Source organism: Pelmatolapia mariae, linkage group LG18 (genome assembly GCF_036321145.2).
Source record: "Pelmatolapia mariae isolate MD_Pm_ZW linkage group LG18, Pm_UMD_F_2, whole genome shotgun sequence".
Taxonomy (NCBI): domain Eukaryota; kingdom Metazoa; phylum Chordata; class Actinopteri; order Cichliformes; family Cichlidae; genus Pelmatolapia; species Pelmatolapia mariae.
In genome coordinates, this window is record NC_086243.1 from 3,629,546 (window position 1) to 3,643,933 (window position 14,388).

The following is a 14,388-nucleotide window of genomic DNA, read 5'->3' on the forward strand; positions in this document are numbered from 1 at the left end:
GGGGAGTTTCTCTTTCCCACTGTTGCTAAGTGCTTGCTCATAACAGGTTGTCTGATGTTAGAGTTTTCTCTGAATTATTGCAGTGTCTTTACCATACACTATAGACATAGGTTTGAGGTATAAGTAGAAAACAATTATACTTATCCAATTTAAATCTGATGCTGTTTGTTTTTTGGGGGTTCACGAAACTTTAAGAAGTCCAGTCACTTTCCTTCCAAGCTCCTTAGACTACCATGACCTGGATGGCTGAGAACCTACCTGATTGCTAACCTGAAACTGCAAAAGGAGGCTGTCCTAAAATTAATGTGTTGAAGGCATATCATACTGTGGGGCCAAAGAGCTCAGTGATCCGATTGATGTGACATTGAATCTTGAATCTCCCTCAGCAGATGGCCTGTGATCAACCAGTAAAGTTTGCTTCTACCTGTGGTAGTGCCATCCAGTGCTGAACGATACAGGTAAGGTTAAACAATTCAGAGTTAAGTAACCTGGATTCTCCCTGCCTCTTAGTGAGAAATCTAATAAGTCAGATCAGATTTGTACTGATACCAGAAAGTGAACCGCATGACAAAGCCTGAATGATACCCTTTGCTTAGGATGGAGTATTGTGTAGAGTGGGCTTGCAGTGCACAATGAATAACTAAACTTAATCAGGCTGGTTAACACTGAACCTTGCGGGTCTCTCTGGGTGTGAAGCCTATCTGGACAATCTGGGTTTATATTCTGAATTGGGGCTGAGTAATATGTTGCATATAAAAGACATTTTTGAGCAAAGCAAACTTGACTCAACCTGCCAAAATGTGACTTTGGTCACTTTTAAACATGTTTTTTAACATGTTATAATTGATTTGTATCTTGTTCTGTTTAATCTGAACAAGCCCCTAAAAACAGTCAGGGATCACTGTCGGCCTCTCTCGGTTTTTATTACCACTGTACATTTTAAAGCTCAGTTTTTAAAACCTTGTGATGTAACTACAGCCCAGCCCATGCAGCAGTATATTAATGACTAACCTCGTATTGTGGATGGATTATCTCAGTTGTTCTCCTGACTGAAGTTTGGTCCGTTTACAGGATCATGCCATGCAGTTGCATTTGTCCCTAACCCTCGTGAACCCTCGCGTTAACTTTTATCGAGCGGAAAAAAGTTAGCGTTCATCCTCCAGCTTCACTGTGCTAATGTGTTTATATTATGCTAACCATAGCTGTGTAGCTAGCCACCATGTAGCACATCATTATATATGAGCTAGCCCAACTTCAGTAACCCTACAGACGTCACTGCTGTTTAGTCTCCTGTCTTCATTTATGTCCGAAGTGATAGCAGAGCTGTATGTTTTAATTTTTCAGAAATCCCTCAATCAGAACGTGGTATATTATTTAATCTTAAATTTTTTTTGAGACTTCCTACGTACCACTAGAGGGAGCCCACCTACCACCAGTGGTACGCATACCACGTTTTGAGAACCACTGGACTAGAATATACAGTGTCCTACTCCTTCAAGACGTTTAAGCATCACCAACAGACTTATTCCAGTATTAGGAAGGAGGGACTAGCAATGACCCTCACCTTAAATTACTTTGAGGTGTAGAGTATACAGGGCCCCATTCCTGACTTCTGATATTTTCCATATTTATCAGACTTACAAATTTCATGTCATCAAACAAATTTTGCTATTAGATAAAGACAAGTAAATAGATGTATACTCTGTACAGAACTTCTGTCAGTGAAATGTATGTTTAAATTGTTGTTGCGTTTGCACTGTCTTGTATCTCTATCCCATGTAGCAAGCAGGTCTGGCCCGGATCTGGTATCAAGCTGGCACTGCTGGCTGACCTCTGGCATGGTAAGACATATGTCATCCAGATATGGGCCTGGCGTAGATGGCACCGTTTTTGTGATGGCATGCCACATCTGGACCGATTGTGGATTGGTTTATGTGGCCCAGGCTCATAGAAAACAGGTCTGGCCTGGATCCGGCATCAAGCTGGCACTTCTGACTGACTGGTGTCATGGCAGGGTGTATGTCAACCAGATGTTGGCCAGGTCTGGCAATGATGGCACTGTTTGTGTTCCTATTTTCCTATTTTAGTTAGAAGACCCAAATGCCATGTTGCAATACTATACTGCTATGGTAGCCAACGTTTCAAATGCAGGTTTGACAGGTTTGTGAGTGTACACTTTATCCAAAACCTAGTGAGGGTTTACTCATGTTTACCACTGTGTGGCTGTAGCTCAGGAGGTAGAGCCGGTCACCTACTGATCGGAAGGGTAGTGGTTCGATCCCTGGCTCTTCCAGTCTGCATGCCAAGAGTATGAATGTAGTTAGGAAGCACTCAGTTTAGACAAAGTGTGCGAATGTGACATGTTGCATAGAGCACTTTCAGTAATCTGGGATAGTGAAAAGGGCTATATATCAGACTCCATCCATTCATTGTCTGAACAGAGTTACTTTTCCACTATTATATTCTGGCGCATGTTGTTATTACATGGCTTGATTAAGGTACACATTAGGCTGACATCTGGGGCCAGAGCTGGAACTGTTCTGGGCCAGCACAGGACCACCAGTGTGTCTGCTGCTGGTCCATGTGTGGGCCACATCTGGCAAACCAGATCCTGGGCCACCAAAGGGCCGTCATTCTTTGCGGTATGTGGGCCATGTGTAAGCACGTTGTGTCGGCCAGATCCGATCCATACCAATTTTGCTATGTGGGATCGTTCTGTTCTGTCTGGTGTTGCACTGTTTTTTTGCACTCCCTGTGTTGACTGTCAGTTATATAAATCACCATAATTTTGAAGGAACGCTGTCTGATTTCACTGTGACTACCACTGCACATGGTTGAAATGACAATAAAGCCACTTGACTTGAAAAAATACCCTTCATAAATAAACTTTAATTTTTAATTACCTTTTAATAAGAATTAACCCAACTACTATCATTAGGGCCGGAGCATGAAACGTGCGAAGGCCCTACTGTAATCACGTCTAATGGCTTTTTGAGGCCTTTAATCTGCTTGAAAACTCATGAAATTTTGCCAAGAAGAAGCCCGCCATTTTGAATTGAAGATGGCATTTCAGGAGATTATTCATGGTGTTATATTTTTGCCAACTCCTCCTTGTTTTTTTGTAGGATCAACTTCATATTTGGTTAGTCTCAACTACAAACCTGGGTCATAATGTGGAGTTTTTGAGTTTTCGTCAAAAAGCATGGCCATGGCGACACAGCAAATGTCAATCATCTTTCACTTGCAGACAGCTGAGAAACTGAGGGGCTGCACCAAGGTCCAGTATATGATAAAGAAGGATTATTTTGAACTGTGAATCATTCAAAGCTACTCTAGTAAATTCCCAAAATAAAAATATAGAGCCAGAAATGGAAATAATAGGCTGCCCTTTAATGTCTTCATCTTTTTCACAGCCTAAGGACTGTGGACTTTGGACTCGCTAGTGTGTCCAAAACTTTCTCAGGGAAAATAGTCAAAGCTTTTAAGATGTTAAAGATAAGCCACTTTGATGATGAAGAATCAAAAGCAGCCACCCTGTCCTGCTTCTATATAAGCTAACACCAACCTGTTTGTGTGATATCACTTTGATTGGCTCTGTCGCTGCATTGTAAAAAAGCCCTGCAGCAAGCCTAAGACGCCTTCCTCCATTCTCTCTGTCTCTGTCTTAGTGTTGCTTCTCCAGGATGAAAATGGCATGATGACGCAGGTGGCACCAGCAAAGGATGACTCACTGAGCAGTGAGTGCACATACACTTAATGCGTAAGCACGAACACACACAAACACACACACAAAAAGCAGCAGACTCCTCAGTTTGTATTCCTCACAGATAGCGCATCATAAATATCCTAATTGATTTCAAGCAGCTGCATAGTTCTTGTTCATCATGTCTCCTTAATATCTAATGATTCTCATGCTATGCTAGATAAAGAAGCAGGATGATGAAAATATTTTAGTAAATTACCGCTAAAAAGTGGCAACCAAGTGACACTTATCCATGAGAGGAGACCACATTTCAAAGAATGCAACATCAATTTCAGCCAAAGATAATGCGTGAGATTAATTTGCATTTTGTATTTGTACACATATCATGTCTTCTAGCTTTTGTAGCTAACGGTACACACTCTGTTATACTACCCATGTTCTGTATTCATTGCAGTGGATAAATCTTAGCACAAAGAGTAAGTGAATTTGTGTTTGGTTGATTATTTCTTTGTTTCTAACAATGCTTCTTGGCAATAAATCTTATATCATTGGAAACCCTGTTTATTTCCCATTAAATGGTGTCACATTTGTAAGAACAAAGCATTGTTGGGTAGAGCAGCAGTTGGGTTGTGTGTCACACCCATGAAAAACTTGACAAAGCCAAACAGCTTATTCTGCTATTGACTCTTGTTTAGTGTTGTTTATTGGATTGGGTGATTGAAGTCTGAAAAAACAAGACATACTGACAATTTATCAATTTAACAACCGGGGGGGAGGCTCAGTAGCATGCGGAAGAACCACACACAGCTCTCTGGAGGTAGTGATCTTGGACGATAGAGTTCGCTCACAGATTGGGTAGAGTAGCTTGGGTAGGCTGTTCATGCAAGAGTGACCAACACAGCCACATTTGCTGACAAATGCATCTGACAGCAGCGTGTGATTAAGCTGGTGGTCAATCACCCAATCCAATGAGGAAGTGCAAGGCTGTTGTGGCTCTGTGTGGTTCTTCCACATGCTACTGAGACTAAAATAAAGAAATTATTAAATGGCTTTCCAATGGTATAACAATGCCAAGAAGCACTGTTACAACAAAGCAACAATTAACCAAACACAAATTTCTTTAAAGTCAATTCAATTTATTTATACAGGGCCAAATCACAACAACAGTCGCCTCAAGGCCCTTTATGTTGTAAGGTAGACCCTACAATAATACATAGTTTTTAGAAAACAGGATTTCTTTACTTTTTATGCTACGTTTATCATTGGACAACACAAAAGAATAAAAGCAGCAGGGTGGCTGCTGAACTTGCTGCGCTCCACTATCAGGTTGCTGCCTTTGCTATCAGTGTAATAGAAACAAGCTAGGTATGTAGCCAGCAATGTTTGAAAGGTTCATGTGTGCATATCTGTGAGCATGCAGACTGGGGAAAAAGGCACAGAGGTCATTTAACTTTAGATACATTGAATGGTCATGGGTTGTAGGTCATAGGACAGGAATATAAAGGCTCAATCAACTACGTCAAGTATATTTTGCATCAGCTATATTTTGTAGAGTAACAGAGGACAACTTGGGGGAAAGCATGTATTACCACATATGCATGGATGATGGTGAAGATCAAGTTGGAAAAGGAAATAGTTTGATTTTTTAAATTTTTTCACAATATAGTATGATGTACATGTAGCAGTCTTTTTGAGGAGTGTTTTCATATCATTTTGTTTTCAAGTATTCTAAGATGTCATTTTGAAATTTAAGTTTGTTCAAGTAAACAAAGGCTGATGCTAATTATTTTGGGCCTTTTAAGTGACACAAAGTGAATTCCTTTCAAATGTGAAGCATGAAAACATTTTTGCTTGTTCTCTTTATTTTACTACTAATTAACTAGAAAGTTTGGTGACCGTTTTATTAGTTTTATCACAAGTTAAAAACCCTGCATATTGAGAGATTCTTTGCTAGAGTAAAAATGCATTCAGTTTTGTGTGCGGCACCAAAAACTCTGGGTACAACTGCAGACATATTACGAAATTGCTCACGTACACTATCTTGTCTCATCACCTAATATTATGAACACTATTTCTTTGTGACTCTTGATCAAAAGGTCTCCAGTACATAGGCTAATGAATATAGATGATACAGGAATACATATATCTTAAAAACATTTTACATTCACAAGCACGCGTGGATACAAACGAAATGTTATGTAGAACTGTAAGAACTGTAAAGTCCATTGTCCAAGCATGTAGAAAAATTGTATGGCGTTATTTTTGTGCAACTATTCTGAGTGCACATAAAAAAATTTGAGCGCACGTAAGAAAAAATTTGCAGGTGCAAGTGTTGCATTTTGAGGAGAAATTTATTTTGAGCAAAGAAAAGCTAAATTTGAGTGAACAAAATTCATTGCAGCGTGCAAAAACTGTATTTCAGTGTTTGCTATTATCCATACACACACACACAATAGCAGCCCCTCTCGCTCAGTTTTTGCATTTGCGCTTGCTCGCAATGTGTGTTGCTTGCGCTCTCAACATTTCTGCCCGTGTGCGTTCAACTCTTTCTGTACACCGTTATATTTGTGCCACAAAACCAGCCAATCACAGACTTGGATGCAAAAAATATCTGATTGGCTGTTTTGGTCTCCAATCAGCTCGAAATGACGAAATGCAATATCCCAGAATCCATTTCGTCCAAAACTCAAACGAGGCAGTGGTGAAGGAACACAGAGCGGCGGAGTTTGAAATATTACTCTTTCTGGGTCACAAAATAAACTTTTAAGATATTTTCATGCGAGAATGGTGCTGTGTAAACTTCAAATATCTGCTCGATTTATCAAGACATCACACATTTGCAAAAGTGCTCTAACGTTTTCGGAGATGCCTGTTACCCACCAGCTGACTGGGTGGTCACTCGGGTTAAACATAATATATAAGGCTGAACTGACAAAAAAATCACCGACTACACCACCAGGTATTATAGGAAAAACCATAAAGCCTTTGAACTAAAACAAACGCTGTTGTGACAGTGATGTACACTGTCTTGTTGGTATATATGTATGATTTGTATCACCTTCATGTTTCCCTCTCAACACATATCCAAACCGGTATCATGACCAGCAGCTTTTACAGCTGTGGCTCCAGCAAACATCAGCTGATACTAGAAAGTAATATTAAATACATTCTAACAACAGCTTATCAAGCTTGAACGTGCTGCTGTTGTTTAGCGCAACATCCGCTGGTTTCCTCTTTCTGGCGCAAAGTGGGCGATAAACAAACAAGAGAGACGATCAACTGATCATTGATCAGTTTCATGATTGAAGTAGCAACAGGAGAGGGAGGGAGAGAGAATGAGAGAAGAACAGGCAGTTGTGCAGCAAAAACACAGAATAGCTCCAGCTTAGTGTCTTTTTTTCATTCTAGCTGAAGTACAGGACGAATCGCGTTCCTTTTCCCCTCAATACGGATGTATTGTAATTGGTCCAGCCCAGAGCTGATAATGACCAATTGGCTAATCCACCACTTTTCATTGTTTATACCGTTACAAAAGCAAACAAACAAACAAACATAAAAATGAAAAATCACCATCAGCCCACCGGGCAAATGCCCAGTATGCCCAATGGCCAGTCCAGCTATGCGGTCAGCTGGTGGGTAACAGGCATCTCCGAAAACGTTAGAGCACTTTTGCAAATGTGTGATGTCTTGATAAATTGAGCAGATATTTGAAGTTTACACAGCACCATTATCGCATGAAAATATCTTAAAAGTTTATTTTGTGACCCACAAAGAGTAATATTTCAAACTCCGCCACTCTGTGTTCCTTCACCACTGCCTCGTTTGAGTTTTGGACGAAATGGATTCTGGGATATTGCATTTCGTCATTTCGAGCAGATTGGAGACCAAAACAGCCAATCAGATATTTTTTGCATCCAAGTCTGTGATTGGCTGGTTTTGTGGCACAAATATAACGGTGTACAGAAAGAGTTGAACGCACATGGGCAGAAATGTTGAGAGCGCAAGCAACACATAGCGAGCAAGCGCAAATGCAAAAACTGAGCGAGAGGGGCTGCTACTCTGTGTGTGTGTGTATGGATAATAGCAAACACTGAAATACAGTTTTTGCACGCAGCAATGAATTTTGTTCACTCAAATTTAGCTTTTCTTTGCTCAAAATAAATTTCTCCTCAAAATGCAACACTTGCACCTGCAATTTTTTTTACGTGCGCTCAGAATAGTGGCACAAAAATAACGCCATAAAATTGCACATTGCTTACCATTTGCATACAGATTCATCCTTTTTCTGTTGCCATTACTCTTTTTCTTCTCATTCGTGAACCTGAATAACCTCTTGGTTATTCACGATTTGTTGTTAAAGCACCTACAAGCCTCTATATTAAGGCAATCCAAGTTAAGCCAAGAAATCATTGGGATTTTTAAACATTTTAAAATAGTATTCCAAGTTCTTAAACTTCACTAGAATATTATAAACACACTGAATATATTGCATGAAAGAGTAAAGTCAGACACTACAAGACTCCCTCTGCACTGAACTGTTTACTCCAAGCAAATTTGAGATTTTAAAACTTTATATAACGCAGTTAGAGCCTGTCCAGAACTGCAATAATGACATAATATGATATTGTCCAATAATGATTTTAAACAATTACACTTATTAATCGAGGTACTGGTGTTAGAAATTAGCCTTAGAGTTGTTGTTTTTTATACTTGTCTCTTACAAATATACCATACAATGAAACCTGCTTTAGTAACAGACAGAATATGCAGGTGCATGTAGGAATGAACAGCAAGGTGGAGTGTTGTTCGAGATGTTGAGCAGGTGGTGCTTGTGATGAATGCAGACAGAAGGGTGAATGTACTGGGGTGTGAGGGTGTCAATGGCAGGGACTCACTCTGGCCTTGGCAGCAGGGGTGGAGGGGTCTGATGTCTTGTTGTTCGGGGTGGAAGAGACCTGAGGAGACAACCAGCCCCCTGGTCAATACAACCTCCAACCAACCACACGCTACACCACAACGAGGTGGAGGACATGGGTGTGATCAAAAGAATGCAAATGCCTGGACCAATTGTGTGAGTGTAATGGATGTTAGAGCTACTTAAAAAAGAAGCCGAAGAACCAAATACATTAACCAAATGTGTGGGTGTATGAATAATATTATATAATTGATAGTAGTGGCACCGGTTAAATGTTAGAATTTATTTTTGGGACAATTTAGCATGAAGATCCGGAGTATTGTGCATTCAGATGGTAGAAAACTGGAACAGATGGAGCCTTTTTAAAACATGACATTAGTACAAATGTAGTAACATTTTTCTTCTGTTAGTGACAAAAGCTAATCAAATACCATCATAAAAAAAGAGTGTTGGATTATTTATACAGTCTGAAAACAACAAATCAAATGTCACATTTCTGGAGTGTACCACTGCTCACATAAACAGCACTGATATTATTGCTAAATACTGAGGTGGGAAAGGCTATTAGTCACATAAACTCCTCCTGAATAGAAAATGTAAATATATGAGAGACAAAGCAATTTAGTATCACAAGAGACTGAATGACTCAGTGCCAGTAATTATGATGCAGGGCGGCGATGTGTTTGTGTAAAGAAGCTTTCCTAGAGTAAAAGCGTGTTTTGAAAAGCAGGGAAGATGCGCCTGCGAAACACAATGCCTGAAAGAGTGAATGGAGCGGTTAAGTACAGTTCATAGCAATATTTTCTTCTTCCAACTGCTCTTTTGTTACACACAGAAAAGTACAAGGTCAGGGCAATTTCACAGAACTATTTGCACAGAAAGCAACACCTCCTTTTCTACAGTAATCTAACTTTAATTGGCCATACAATCATGACTAAACGCTACAGGTTGTGGAAGTTAAGCGTTGCTGAAAAGGTGCATGGATTGTGTTCCCCTGAATGGGAGTAGCGGTGACGTCTATGCTGGATACAACAACACCCAACCAAACACTGCAGTATGACCAGGCAGGAGAAAGTAATGGAATGTAAATGGATGTGAAAGGAAGATATTAACATAAATATTTGTTAATCATTGTGCACCTATTTTGGTGCACAGAAAGACACTTTGTATTTGCAATTTCAGAAAAAGTCACTACAGACACATGGAAATGAAACCGATGTAGCTAGTGCAAAAGAACGCAAATTAACTTTGACTATCTAGAAAAACACAAAAACATACAAACAAGTGGACAAAATGTCAACAAGTGTAAGAGGAATGCAACTGTTAGTTGTGAGAACATTTAAATATAATTCAACATTTTGCAAAGTAGACGTTCTTGATGAGCCCCGATTATCTGAATGATCAACATAAAGCTTGAACCCATTAGCTTAGTTATTAGCATTCAACCCTACCAGAACCTCTGAAGCTCAAGAATAAACATATTTTATTCTGATTTCATTGTGTGTGCATGTACGTAAATTTGCCTGACTGTATTTTGCTACTCTTTAGCTAACACTAAAACTATTAGATGATGGGGTTAGCCTAGCATAAACTCATAGATGGTATAAAAGACGGACGTAGCTAGTGTGACATCAACCATTTTCATGGCTGCAAAACAAAAGACGATGCCACCAGGAGCTGTAGGTGCGAAACACTCATTTGTTAATGACAAGTCATTAGCCAATTAGCTTGCAATTTTATAATAGACATAATTCTCGATTTTGAAACATGATATGACCAAGTTTTATAAAATTGACTTAATTTTTTATTCAGTATGAACCAAAACAAGTGAACGAGCCTATTAACCTGTAAACAGACAGCAAATCACTGTCCGCTGGCCCTCAGGTAAAGCACTTTACGTACACAGCGTGAGGCACTTCCCCATTAGCTTTTTTTGTTTTTTTCATATCAAGCCACGTCCATGTTTTCTACTATCTATGCATAAACAGAAAAGTCTAAGGAGCTTGGAAAGAAAAGCGTCTGGACTTCTTTAAGTTGCTTGAAGACGTTTCACCTCTCATCCGAGAAGCTTCTTCAGTTCTAAGGTCAAATGGCCGAGAGTCCCAGATTTAAACCCAGTGGGAGTATCCCCCCAAAGAGGGACAAAGGACCCCCTGGCGATCCTCTAATCACATGAGCCAAGGTGTGAAAGCGGGTGTGGGACCTAATCAGCCAGGGTTTCAGGTGAGCTCATTGTTAAACCTGGCCCCACCCTATCATGTGAATTCCTGAGGTCAGATGGCCCAGAATGTGAGTGGGCGTTAAGGCGTCTGGGAAGGGATCTTGAACCAATGTTCACATTTTGGACAGAGAGGACAGATGGTTTGAAAGAGGAGTGAAAGAGGCCATCTATGTCCACTGTGAGCGACCATCTTTGAACAGAGGCGGTGGTTTACGACACCAATTGTCTGCCATCTATAATCCAGTTTTGAGATCCCTTCCCAGATGCCTTAACACCCACTCACATTCTGGGCCATCTGACCTCAGGAATTCACATGATAGGGTGGGGCCAGGTTTAACAATGAGCTCACCTGAAACCCTGGCTGATTAGGTCCCACACCCGCTTTCACACCTTGGCTCATGTGATTAGAGGATCGCCAGGGGGTCCTTTGTCCCTCTTTGGGGGGATACTCCCACTGGGTTTAAATCTGGGACTCTCGACCATTTGACCTTAGAACTGAAGAAGCTTCTCGGATGAGAGGTGAAACGTCTTCAAGCAACTTAAAGAAGTCCAGACGCTTTTCTTTCCAAGCTCCTTAGACTACGATGACCTGGATGACTGAGAACCTTCACAGACATAAACAGAAAACATTCACTGCTTAAAATAAAAAAAGACATATTAGCCATTTCCCTGCTTCTGTTTTCCAAGCTTATCCAATTGATTTCCAGCTCGAGCTTTAGTAAGCTCAAAACATCTGAGAGAGACGTCAAACTTCTCATTAACTCCCAACAAGAAAGAAAAAAATCCCTGCACATTTTCCAAAATGGCTACTTTCTCAGCACAATATTGTTCTGAGGCAAAACCACTGTCTGACGGACAATAGAGAAGATACAGAGGATAGAGTGGACTGACACATTATTTCACATGGCAGGGCAGACAGAGAGAGGATGATGCCTGTGATTCAAAGCGACGGCACACCCCTTCCTCTAGACACACTGTCACATAACATTGAAGGGAGACGGACAACACAGTCGTGTCTCTGATCCATGTCATGACATGCTGGGCAACTTTAGGGTGGTGGAATACAGGTAGCATGCATGCTTCCTGTTCTGTATGTCATTCTGAGATAGAACATCATCTGTCAGAACATTTGCATTGCAGCAAGATGCTGTTAAAAAGTGGATATTTCAGAAAGAGGAATAGGTTAAAAGATTGATGTTAGATGGAAGCTGGAAAACGAATATAGAGTTGTAAAGTTGCTATTTTCTCAGTTAACATGTACACGCCCTTTAAAATGCCCACAGTGCAGAAGTGACGTTTCTGAGTTATTGTTATTTCAAATGGTGTCAAATTATATCCACTCAGTAGCTCATGTGAGGATTGCTTTTCTCTCTTACTAGTGTTCTTCTCTACTGTAGGTCTAACCATAGCTGCACCGTGCCAATGGCACTGCTGTACGGCACTGCAAATATAACTGAATCCAGTGTATTCCGCAGAGTCAGAGCATGCAGTCATCTGATCGTTTCTGCACTCCAGGCACAGACATTGTTTGTACAGAATTATGAGGATCCAGGAACACATTTACAATGTTTCAGGAAATCTACTTCTACTGCAAGAAAGATTTGCAGTACTGTTCTGAGAGTTTGTACCAGGACCTATTATACAGTTAAGTTTAAGGCAAAACACTTGAAATACTTTGAATTCAACATTTTTCAACACTACTTTTATCGATTTAAAAATGTTATCTGTTTCAGAATGACCAGGAATTAAAAAGAAAAGCTGCAAATTAACTACGAAATATGCAGAGGTTAAACTAAATATATTCTGACATCCAATCTCAATCCCAGAGTAAAGGAATTAATTCATGTTATTATGCTGTATAACACACATGCGCTATTTAAAGTACAAACCACCCAGTGCCAAATCATTCGCTGTTACAAGAAAAGCATTCATTCATGAATCTTGACAGGTACATCACTGTCCTGAATTATTCATAGTCCTCTCTTGTGCTGTCTCTTTGTCTTACCTTTCCTCCACCAGGCTGGTACTTGATGTTGTCAATAGAACCAATCTTGGAACGGACGTTCTTTAGATCTGGTGTCGGAGCATTGATGGGTCGGGGGGTGCGGGGAGCACGGGGAACGGCTGGTTTCTTATCCAGGGGAGTCTGCTTGGGCACAGGGGGTTTGGTGATGACCCGACGGCGGTGAGTGGCACTGGATTCTCCATTGGTGGAAGCAGCCGGGGTAGCAGGAGCGGCGGTTGAGGCTGGGCGAGGACGGGCTACAGAGAAACAGAAAGTATAATAAGTATAATTTATATATCACTATAATAGTATAATAATTTATATTCTAGTATAATATAGTAAAATTTGTGAAAATGTAAAAGCCTACCACTATGTCATTTACTTCTTATGAAAGTATGCATTGTTTTTCCTTCCCACTGTTGCCAAGTGCTTGCTCACAGGGGTTTGTCTGATTGTTGGGGTTTTCTCTCTGTTACATTTAACACTTATACAATAAAATATGTCACTTAATTATTTAATCTAACATACTTATTGCTCTATATTACCCCAGTTCTACCAGTGTTGTGACACTTCTGCCAGTGTTTGAATAAAATCATGGGGGACAAAATTTTCGGGCTGCCTTCTCCCACGTTTGGGCCCAGAATTTTGTGTTACCATGCTGGTCCCTGCTTTGATAAAATACCTCAAAGTGGTCCTAAAGTAGATACAGGGACCTGACTGGTAGAAGAAGTACTGGAAATACCCAAGGAGTTTTTGTAGTCATGGATGTCTGTGAAACTAACTTACAACTGCATGAAAACGTGTGTTTTGTGTAAGTTTGTGTATTCCCCCCCCCCCCAAAATTAACCTGTCATTTTAAGTATTTTATGTTTCTTACGTGTAGTCTTGGGTTTCTTGGCCTCACTGGTCTTGTTCTCAGTCTTGTCGTTCTTGTTGGCTGTAAGTGGAAAACAGAAAACAGTTTTTCACCATAATCTTTAGGTAGTGATACAAAAAAAATAATGAGGCATTTCCAGCCTCAGGTGGCGCCCCTCTAGCCGTTCCAAAATTAAGGCTTAAGGTTGCGAGGAGTTAGGGTACTTATTTTAATGCTCCAGAAAGAAGAGGAAGAAAAGGAATATAGAATATATATTAGGTTAAGTGAAAAAGAGTGGAAAAGTGAGCATGAAAGGTGTATATATATGTATATATATATATATATATATATATATATATATATATATATATATATATATATATATATATATATATATATGTACACCCTGTTGAATAGGACACTTCTTTTCACATTAAATTATAGTAATGATCCAATAATATGACAGACAACATTAATGACTAGCTTGAGCTGAGACTTCAATATTCAGCATCTCATGAGGTATTTGTTTATTCTCAAGTCTGTGGACACCAAATCAAAGCTATAAAGAGAGTGAAGAATAGACATGTACATTCACTGCTGTTGTCACCTCCTGTCTAGCTGATGTTACAGAAAACTGTTAACCGTACTAACACACGGTAAATTTAGAAGTGCTAAATCACGGCTCTGC

At 40.0% G+C, this 14,388-nt stretch overlaps 1 protein-coding gene across 5 annotated transcripts in view; it reads right to left on the minus strand.

Moving 5' to 3' along the window:
• map4l (microtubule associated protein 4 like) overlaps positions 1-14,388 on the minus strand; it is a 128,119-nt gene that overhangs the window by 15,077 nt on the left and 98,654 nt on the right. For all 5 annotated transcript variants that reach the window (XM_063461916.1, XM_063461918.1, XM_063461917.1 and 2 more), the window contains 3 exons: positions 13,722-13,781; positions 12,845-13,101; positions 8,599-8,658 (listed from right to left, as the gene is read on the minus strand). In XM_063461916.1, the coding sequence (XP_063317986.1) occupies positions 8,599-8,658; positions 12,845-13,101; positions 13,722-13,781 (377 nt within the window). The remainder of the gene's footprint in view (positions 1-8,598; positions 8,659-12,844; positions 13,102-13,721; positions 13,782-14,388) is intronic.